This window comes from Populus euphratica, unplaced genomic scaffold (assembly GCF_000495115.2).
Source record: "Populus euphratica unplaced genomic scaffold, PopEup_1.0 scaffold1025.1, whole genome shotgun sequence".
Classification (NCBI taxonomy): Eukaryota; Viridiplantae; Streptophyta; class Magnoliopsida; order Malpighiales; family Salicaceae; genus Populus; species Populus euphratica.
Window position 1 is genome coordinate 22,064 of NW_011500883.1, and position 10,007 is coordinate 32,070.

General features: G+C 32.2%; 1 protein-coding gene across 2 annotated transcripts; it reads left to right on the top strand.

The window, feature by feature from the left end:
- The first annotated feature begins 338 nt into the window (after positions 1–338).
- Positions 339–4,789, top strand: SIGA (sigma factor A). Of its 2 annotated transcripts, none has more exons than XM_011014155.1 (10): positions 339–540; positions 1,475–2,342; positions 2,705–2,903; positions 2,992–3,084; positions 3,428–3,556; positions 3,773–3,826; positions 3,905–3,982; positions 4,086–4,148; positions 4,229–4,341; positions 4,494–4,789. In XM_011014155.1, exons 2-10 carry the CDS (start codon positions 1,651–1,653, stop codon positions 4,600–4,602), a joined length of 1,530 nt encoding a protein of 509 aa, XP_011012457.1. In that variant the 5' UTR covers positions 339–540; positions 1,475–1,650; the 3' UTR covers positions 4,603–4,789. The 2 variants fall into 2 exon arrangements, with proteins under 2 accessions (XP_011012457.1, XP_011012458.1); XM_011014156.1 differs by lacking the exon at positions 339–540 and adding an exon at positions 905–976.
- Positions 4,790–10,007: the final 5,218 nt, after the last annotated feature.

Sequence of the window (10,007 nt, forward strand, 5' to 3'; positions counted from 1 at the left end):
TCTCTTGGACATGGCTAGAAACCAAAAAGTAGAATAAAAAAAATCCTCAATTCAGACCATTCCAGAAAAAAAATTAAAAAATTAAAAAAAAAAATCGTAACAACGTGATAAGAGGGGGTAAAGAATGGGCTTAATGGGCCTTGGCCCACAACCGTCGATTGTTCTTGTGGTCATATTTTATTTTATTAGGTGCTGTGTGGCTGCCAAGTGTGAAATCCCATTCCTCGAACATGCAATTATATTATTATTATGTCGAGAAAACTGGCGGTCTGTACACCACTCGAACATGGGACCCAATATCTGCCGTAGCCAATGGCAACCCTCCTTCCCATATCTCCTACCCTGACACCCTAAACCCTCCATTTTCCCTGCTGAAATAGTAGCAGTGGTAAGATTATCACAACCAGATAAATTTGTAAGAGGAACGTGAACAAACATGTCATACATTCAAAGTAGGAGTAGTAAGGTAGCTCCTGTTCATTGCTAACTTCGGAATCCTTACCTGTTCTCCATCACCTTTTGCTTTCCTAACCACTTCAGGTATGCTCCACGGCGTTTCTTTCCATTCTCTATTATCACCAAATTCTGAACTCTCTTAATTTGCTCATGTTTTTCTTTCAACTGAAATCCGTTTGAGATTGTTTCCTTGTTTCATTCTTTTCACTCATCGTTCATGTTCTTGTTCTTCTGGCCAAATCTTCAACACAGACACTATATACAGAGTAGAACTCGCATAACTCAGGATCGGAAAATATAATGAACATGAAAAATAACTCCAATGGTTTACACCTTCAGTGATCATTCACTCCGCAAATAAGATGGGGCTAGCTTCTGCTATAACACGTGGAGTGTTGGTCTAAGTTAATGTAAGAGGCATCGTATCTGCCCCACCCCCCATTCATGGTTTGAAATGACACTTGATGCTATAACATGTAACTGTTTCAGGCTTGGCAATAGCTCGACTGTTTTTCATGTGGTAAAGAAGACTAAACTACGGTTTTAGGACTTAAATACACTCATATTCGGTTTTGTAGTTAGGGATCTATGTTCTTAACCCATCTGTTTTTTCATTTCCTATAGGATTGATTGTAGATTGATATTTTCAGAAATTCGAAGTTGAACTCCCTAGCTGTATTCACTTGGTTGCAAGATGCTAATCCTATGCATATTCATGGATGTGACCTGATACTCTTGTGCAGTATATATATGTTGTATAGAAGTCTCAATACACCTTTTCTTTTTCTTTTTTTGGTTTCCCCGGGTCTGCTTGAGCTGGAACTTCTTTATTTATTTGTTTGTTTTGGTTAGCTTTGAATATGATGAACTTAGACAAATTTGGTAAAAACTGTCATGTAGCATGATGCAGTGAGGGTCATTATTATCTCTCGATTACTTTGTGTGACATCCTGCCAAACATATATTTAATGTTCTTAACATATTGAGGAGCCTAATGTTTGTTTTCTGTTTTTTCCAGTTTGCCTTGATTTTAATTCCAGAAGGCTACCAAATTGAGCCTAGGGCGATTTATCCTATAGAACATCTACATGCACCTAGCCTAGTGAATTGAGTGCGCTTGAAGGCAGCAGACTTGATATCATTAATTTGCTGAAAGCTTGTGATGATTATTGCACAATTCTGAAAACTATCCATATGATGGCCACAGCTGCAGTTATTGGACTTAGCACAGGAAAGAGGCTCTTGAGTTCCTCCTTTTACTATTCAGACCTCACAGAAAAGCTTTCCAGTGTCAATGATCATGGGATTACCTACTGTCCAACCGCTACAACAAAGAATGTAGTAGTTGCAAAAAAGTCTTCGAACTATGGTCCCAACTTCCCTTCATCCAATCGAAATTCACATTCCATTAAAGCCCTTAAAGAACATGTGGATACTGCTTCTGCTTCTTCAAACGTGGCAACATGGTTCAAGACATTTGATGACTTTGAAGAAGAGAGCTCTGCTCTCGACTATTCGGTAGAAGCTCTCCTTTTGCTACAGAAGTCTATGCTAGAAAAGCAATGGAATCTTTCTTTTGAGAGGACAAACTCAAGTGACTCAACAAGTAAAAAAAATAACAAGAAGATACCTGTCACTTGTTCTGGGGTGTCTGCTAGACAACGAAGGGTGAATAACAGGAGAAAAAATCAGAACCAAAGTAAATTTATGTCACAAAGTAGTGATTTTAAGTTTCTAAGATCAGTTATTAGTCCAGATCTGCTGCAGAATCGTTTGAAAGGTTATGTGAAGGGTGTAGTGAGTGATGAGGTGCTCCCCCATACAGAAGTTGTGCGCTTGTCAAGGATAATTAGAGCTGGTCTTTCCTTTGAGGACCACAAGTCCAGGTTAGAATACAATAATAATGATAAGAGAAGTCTTGCAGTTCAGTGTAGTTGTTTGTTTGCGCATCTTGCTGATTCTATGATAAGTATCTCCACTGCATTTTTTTCGAGTAAGATTTTGAAAGTGACAAGGGCAGATATAATTGAGGGCTACGGTGTGGATAGCAAGAAGTTTTTCTTTTCTTATCACTTCCACCTTGCTTCATGTTCTGAAAACTTGGGACAGTTTTATGTGAAGAGAAATCATGATTTAATTTCTTTAATGTGCTAAACACTCAACAACTTTTTAAAGCATGTAATCCATATGTTTCATTTGTTTCATTGGATTGCTGTATAATCTATCTATTCGAATTTGGGAATTTCAGGCTAAAGGAGAGATTAGGTTGTGAGCCCTCAGATGAACAAATTGCAGATTCCTTGAGGATTTCTCGTGCTGACTTACAGGCAAAATTGATTCAATGTTCTCTGGCAAGAGAGAAACTAGCAATGAGCAATGTTCGTCTAGTTATGTCTATTGCTCAAAAATATGATAACATGGGTGCTGAAATGGCTGACCTTGTTCAGGTTACTTTCTTCGCATCATTTCAAGTATTAAAGGCTGATATCCACGAATCGAAGGATAGATTTGTGATATGCAATGTTTCTCATGCAGGGAGGTTTGATTGGACTACTGCGAGGAATCGAGAAATTTGATTCTTCCAAAGGGTTCAAAATCTCAACTTATGTTTATTGGTGGATACGTCAGGTAAGGCTAATTTTTCCCTTCAGATTGTAAACAACTTCATAAACTGGAACAGCAGATATTACCACCAGCAGTTGTAAGCGTACCCTACAACAGATAACCACACAAGTCTTTTGCACCATGACATTCTAGTAAACTTTATTTGATAACACCTCTTCTTATCAAGTTTTGCATTCATGGCACTTCTGTTTTTGCCCAAAGCAACCCTAAACAGAAAAATGAATTTGGGGTGGTCTCCTACCTGAAATCCATGTGTGTTATTCTTGCAATGGTTATAAGGCCATGATGTCATGAGTGAGAGATACTGCAAAACTAATGCGTTTTTTTCATTTTTATTGGGACACAGGGTGTCTCAAGAGCTTTAGTTGATAATTCAAGAACCTTAAGATTGCCTAATCATTTACATGAAAGGTTGGGCCTGATTCGGAATGCAAAGATTAGACTGGAAGAGAAAGGAGTAACTCCATCAATTGATGTAAGTACATTGTTCTACCTGGTCCAAAATAACAGCAATCTGGTTTCTTGATATATCCTGAGATTCAAGTTTCCATTAAGTAAACCATATACGAACGAACATTCGTAAATCTCTTTTCCTTTGATGATGAGAAGGTTCATGTTTTAAAGTTTTTGTTTTATTATGTATCAGTAATATTGCCCTTACCTATCTTCTTATTGCTTTTGCTATTTTCAGAGAATTGCAGAAAGCTTGAATATGTCCCAAAGGAAAGTTAGGAATGCTACCGAGGTACTAGATTTATGAATCCACCAGTTCTATCTCCTAATGCTCTCGCTTTATGTTAATCAACAATGCAATCATATGCAGGCTATTAGTAAGGTCTTCTCGCTTGATAGGGAAGCATTCCCCTCTTTGAATGGTCTTCCAGGAGAAACACACCATAGTGTAAGCGAAGCTCAACTCTGGTTCTGCGAATCCTTTGGGTAAATTATAGTTCAAGTGTCCTTTTTATGACTCATTTTCCTTTTCTCTCTCTGTTATTTTGAAGTACATTGCAGATAATCGCCCTGAGAACAACCCGTGGCATGGAGTGGATGAGTGGGCACTGAAGGTAAAGATAACAAGAAAACAAGAATTTGTGTATATATATAAGAGAAAAAAGGATTAATTAGTTGAGTGATGTACTGACAGGAGGAAGTAAACAAGCTTATTGATTCTACTCTTCAAGAACGAGAAAAGGAGATCATACGTCTTTACCATGGTTTAGATCAGGAATGCCTTACATGGGAGGACATTAGCAAGCGGTGAGTCAAATATATATCAAGCAGTAGAATGATTATATATATACTTTCTGATGTTGTGATGAATGCACCTTTATCTCTTGAAATTCTTGGTTTCATTTTGTTGTCTATATACCTTGAACTTACAGATTGTTCATTTGTGCAATCTTTTTCAGCATGGGGTTGTCTCGAGAAAGAGTTAGGCAAGTCGGACTTGTTGCATTAGAGAAACTAAAACATGCCGCGAGGAAGAGGAATACGGAGGCCATGTTAGTCAAACATTAAGTTTTGTGCGTGATTCAATGGATTGTTTGTATATATACAGAAAGGAGAAATCTATCTTCCATTTCGTACTTTTTTATAAATCGCAAGTACAGTCGTGCATATAACCCTCAACTTCTGTACCGATCAAGAGCTTATAAGCTGGAGCAGGAGGCTTTATCAAATTACAGTTGCCTTTAGCATTACAATCTTTCTTTTCTTTTATGATTCCCACACAAGTCAATGGAAGGCAATTTGTGTCATCTCATCCTGTTTCACCAGAAGTTAGATAACATGTCAAATAACTATTCGAATTATGAATTTCCTATATAAATAGATATGAAGCTTGAAGCTTACCTCATATAAGATACATTTGAATGATTTTTATCCTTTTTAAAGTGTAACCCAGCTTTTATACGCTACAACTTTCTGTCCCAAAATCATAAATTTCCTAATTGTTTTTGAGTACATGGTAGCTTGCTTATGTTCATCGATCTAAAGCATTCCTTGTGATTGAAGGTAGTGGAAAGACTTTGTGTGGAAGTGAAGTAACATACAGAGAAACAGATATTTTGAATACATGGTAGCTTGCTTATGTCTTGCTTTAAGAAGGATTGCGGGATCTTTGAAGAATATGACATTTTGAAGCTTTAACAGGAACTCAAATTTGTAGGTCTTTAATGAATATAAATAGTTTCAAACAAATAATTCTTGATGGCCAGTCTTGGATGTTCAACTAATATTACTCAAAATAAATAAAAATAATACACACATGTATGTGTATATATCATTAGAGTCTGCTTTGTAACTCTATGATTGATTATCTATTTAGGGTCAATTATGACTCCTAGTTCTTCATTGATTTTTTTTTTCCCTTTCTTGATTAATTGCTTTTGATTGCTTTCTATCTTTCCTGATTGACATAATCAAAAGATTAATATCTTTTCTCAAATGTAGAAGTGTCGAAATAATAAATAATCCAGCAAGACCGAAGTCGAATCATATGAAAATTAACTGTATAATAATAAGAAGAAGTTAAAGAGGACTTTGTGATATAAGATTAATGTGAGGATTGAACAATGATAAAAAAAAAAATGTCAAGGTTAGAGGATCCACTAATGGTATTTCAAACAAGTATAGTATAAATTTTTTTTGTTACTTAACTGGAAACCATACACAAATGAGGTTCCAATCGGATTATAAATTATTAACATATTACATTAGTTATCTTATTCAAATAATGTTAATACTTGTAAATATTATTAGGTATTCATGATTATAACTTATGTTAACAATAAATTAAGTTCATTTTATAACATAGGTTTTGGTTATACCATACGGTTGGACTATGAAAGTGTCAAGTATTTGTTGTACCAAGGGTTATACAATATAAATTTAGATTAATCATTTAACAAATAAAGTATTAAAAGTGAACAAGATAACAAATACAAAATATATTAGTATCAAACATTAAAGTCCATGTTGAGTTTATACTATACTTATTCTTATACCATTAGTATAACCTTTTCAACTTGACATAATAAACTTAGCTAAACATATTGAAGAAAAGAAAAATAAATAAGATAAGATAAGAACATAAATAAGATATAAGTTAACTAAGTAAAGAAAATGAAAGGCATAAACGAGAGATTAATGAAAGCAAAACTTAAGCATTACAAAAATATTTTTTAAAAAAAAGAGCAAGAACATGATTTTGATATGAAAATCAACATGCCTAAATGCATAACAAATACCTCTTTTTATAGGTCAAAAGTTAAAACTATTAATTTGTTGACTAATTATTAAGTAGGTGGCCACATCTTGACTTGATGACAATCCTTATTTTCTTGTCTAAACAAAACATCATTGTAACATCAAAATTTGAACAAACTTATGAAAGTTCTAAGAAATTATCTCAGCTTTCCAACAAAAAAAATTGAGGTCATTTGGATTTCTAGAACTCGAGATATGGGTTGAACACTAAACAATGTCTAGGCTGTAGGATATATTTCAACTTCTCCGGTATTGCTATAATTTGAACTTGAAAACAGTCTTTTTAAATCTTAAACTCCCATGAAAATTTTAGGCCTATGTCTTAACTTTCTGTCCATATAGAACAGACCCAAATCCAAGTTCTACGGCTCCAGATATGACACAATAACTGAATAGTATTCCAGTTTGAATTGAACCAATATCTCTTTTCTAAGCTTAGCCCTCTCTTTAACTTTTTACATTCAGTCGTTAAACTCATCAATCAATCTCGTGATTTATGTGATAGGCCTGTATTTAAGATGAAATTTATTATAAATTAAATATATCTTATATTATTAGATATATTATTATAAAACATGCTCTAGTTAAGGAGTTATCGATACTTCAAGTGCAAAATGATGATATTTTTAAGTATTAATCACTGATCGATTTGAACTCTTCCTAAGATTATTTGATTTTATTATTAATAATCAATTTTAGCCTTTATTTCCATGTTTTAATAGTGAATAACTTCTTCTTTTTTGTCGACATGTGGATATTTTAGTGTAAACAATGGCCCCTCATACTTTTTATTTTAAAACAAATGATTAAAGATTGACTTACCTTTTACTAAAATCAACCTCGAATAATGTGTCCATATATATAATATTAAACATGTTGACATGTAAGCCAATTAAACTATTTCAAAACTAAATGTTCTTGGCTTTTGGGTGTATTGTTTAATATTACAAAAAATGTAAAGCTAATATATAATCAATTCATCAGTTATTTTATATCCTTAATCAAACCCCTAATTTTCCTTACAAAACTTTCCAAAATACCCAATTTTTCTTTTTGTAAAAATTAGAGATTTCTAGAAGAAAAAAAATCCTAAGCTTTTCTTGAATAACCTCTTTCAAAAACCCATCTTAATTATCCCTTCTTTTTCTTTTTCAAAATTTCATAAATTATATTTCCAATATCAATTGAATTATTATTTACATCTCTAAAAGGCGTGTTTAAGAAGTGAGCAAGGCCATACCAAGAGAAAATAAACCATGAAGAAAATGATCTCTTCCATTTAGATCATGCCAATCTTAAAATGTGAAAGAAATGAATCCAAATATATCACTGGTTAGATGAAATGGAGAAACATTTTGGTAAAGAATGAAAACGTTATAATATTTTTTAATGCAATCTAATTATCTCAAGTTCCCACCAAACCAAATAAAGAACTACTTACAAAATCAACTTGGCTTTAAATAGGAGACTTATACATAGGTATGAGATGTAAACCATTACACTATATGACTTGGTCTTAAAAAAAAAGGATTATACCTAATAGGTAATCAGTTTTATGCCTCCATGAAAATTTTAACAAGTCAATCTAAGAATTTATTATTAGATACCCTTAAATATAGTCTTTTGATTAAAATAAATAAATAAATGAACTTTCCTTCTTAAAAATACCATATGGCTTTCCTTTCATACTAATATATAGGTTTTTGATATGCTTTAGGTCTAAGAAACCAACCAAGACTAATTTAAAGATGACAACAACTTTAGTTAAAGGAAGAAAAGTTTCTTTACGACCTTGCATGTTAAGCCACATATATAAGGAATTATGAGAATCCCAAGAAAGAAGTGAGGATTACCCCTTTGTGATAAAAGAACAATATATATATAAAGCCTTATAGTGAGTCCAGGTATGAAAAACTGTTTATTGCTATGAATTTAATGTTATTTGATCATCCCTTAACTTATAGCTAGATTGTATAGAAAAGAAATTGCTAAGGATTCCTTTCCATAACTACCCTTTTAGAATATACTTAGAAACTATTTTAGCTATGATAAGGAGCGATAAGGATATGGTTACCCTATCTAATATAAATGTTGGAATGGATTTTTACATACTATTTTTATCCTATATTATAAGATTTAAGTTATTATGTACATTATATATATGTAATTTTAGGCCTAGTTTTCTAAGCTAATTTTTATAAACATGTTATCCTTAGAGAGACAAGTGTTTCAACACCAGTTTTCAAAGTGGAGAATCACTCACTTTATATGAGCAATGTTCATTATTATTTTGAATGTGTTCTCTTGGTTTTATAAGTTCATCATATTTATCTAAGTTTATCTTTATGGACATAAAATTCATGGAGAGACGAGTTTCCAATACTCATTTTCAAAGTGAAGAATCTCTATATTACAAGAGTAGTATTAATTTTCTTAATCTAATCTCATATTGGAGTCTTTTTTAACTAAAAATTACTTGAGTTAGATTCAGAGAGAGATTGATGATAATGGTCACTTTGATGGTTAGGACTTGTTGATGCTTCACTTCTAGAATTTTAGAGATCATATGTTGAGCATCCAGTTGAGAATGCTCTTCGCATCAAGAGTATATCCTATATAGGGTAGGAGTATGATGGTTCTCATGCCTATCTTTCCACATATCAATACATCATATTCCTTCAAGAAACTAAAACTTTTTATATGAACTCAATGATGCATATAGTAAAGCTAACTAATATGTCTCTCATTGAGAGAGTGACAAAGTTCAAAGTTGTTTTTATATGGCTACAATAACTTCAGTGAGCATTTTCATTTGATGGAAAAATTATTGGAGATTTAAAGGAGAAGATATCCCTATAGTGAAGAGGTTGATTACTCTTTACTAGGTCTTTTATTTTCACCTTATTAGTAACCAAAGACAAACTTTTATCCTTTATTACCTTAATCATCTCATATGTTTGCATATGATGAGAGCTTTAATCAAAGATGGTAGTTGTATCCATCTTTATAAAGGTTTGACTTTATTTATCTAAATAAAGTGTAAATAGAGGTAGAGACATACATAAATATCCAACTTGTTTGGATATAAAAATTGTAAGGTATATGTTAATCCAATACACTTTTAAATTCAAAATTTATATATAAAAATATTTTTTAGTTCTTATAATTTTTGTCAGTATACATCTAGGATAGTTTTTGTAGTTTCTTTTCTAAGATTATCTTGATTAATTTGTTTCATAAATATAAAACATTTTATTATTTTATAATCTACATATTTTATTTAGTAAAATTTAGTTATGAACCTGCACTATGCTACAAGCTTTTTTCTTTTGCATAAAAAATATATTCAAGCACCGCAAACATATTTCAAAGAAGAAATAAAAATTTGTGATCCAAATCATAGACCTGACTTTCTTGAATAAGTTAGTTTTATTTTAAATAGGAAACGACAACATATGGACCAAACAAAAAAAAATAATTATGATAACCTGATTAGTACTTAAAAGTGCATTTTTATCAAGGTTTTATGTCATTATTTTGAGTATCAATAACTCCTTAACTAAAGCATGTTTTATAATAATATATCTAATAATATAAGATACCTTTAATTTGTGGTAAATATTCATTTTAAATGCAGGCCTATCACATAAATAAAA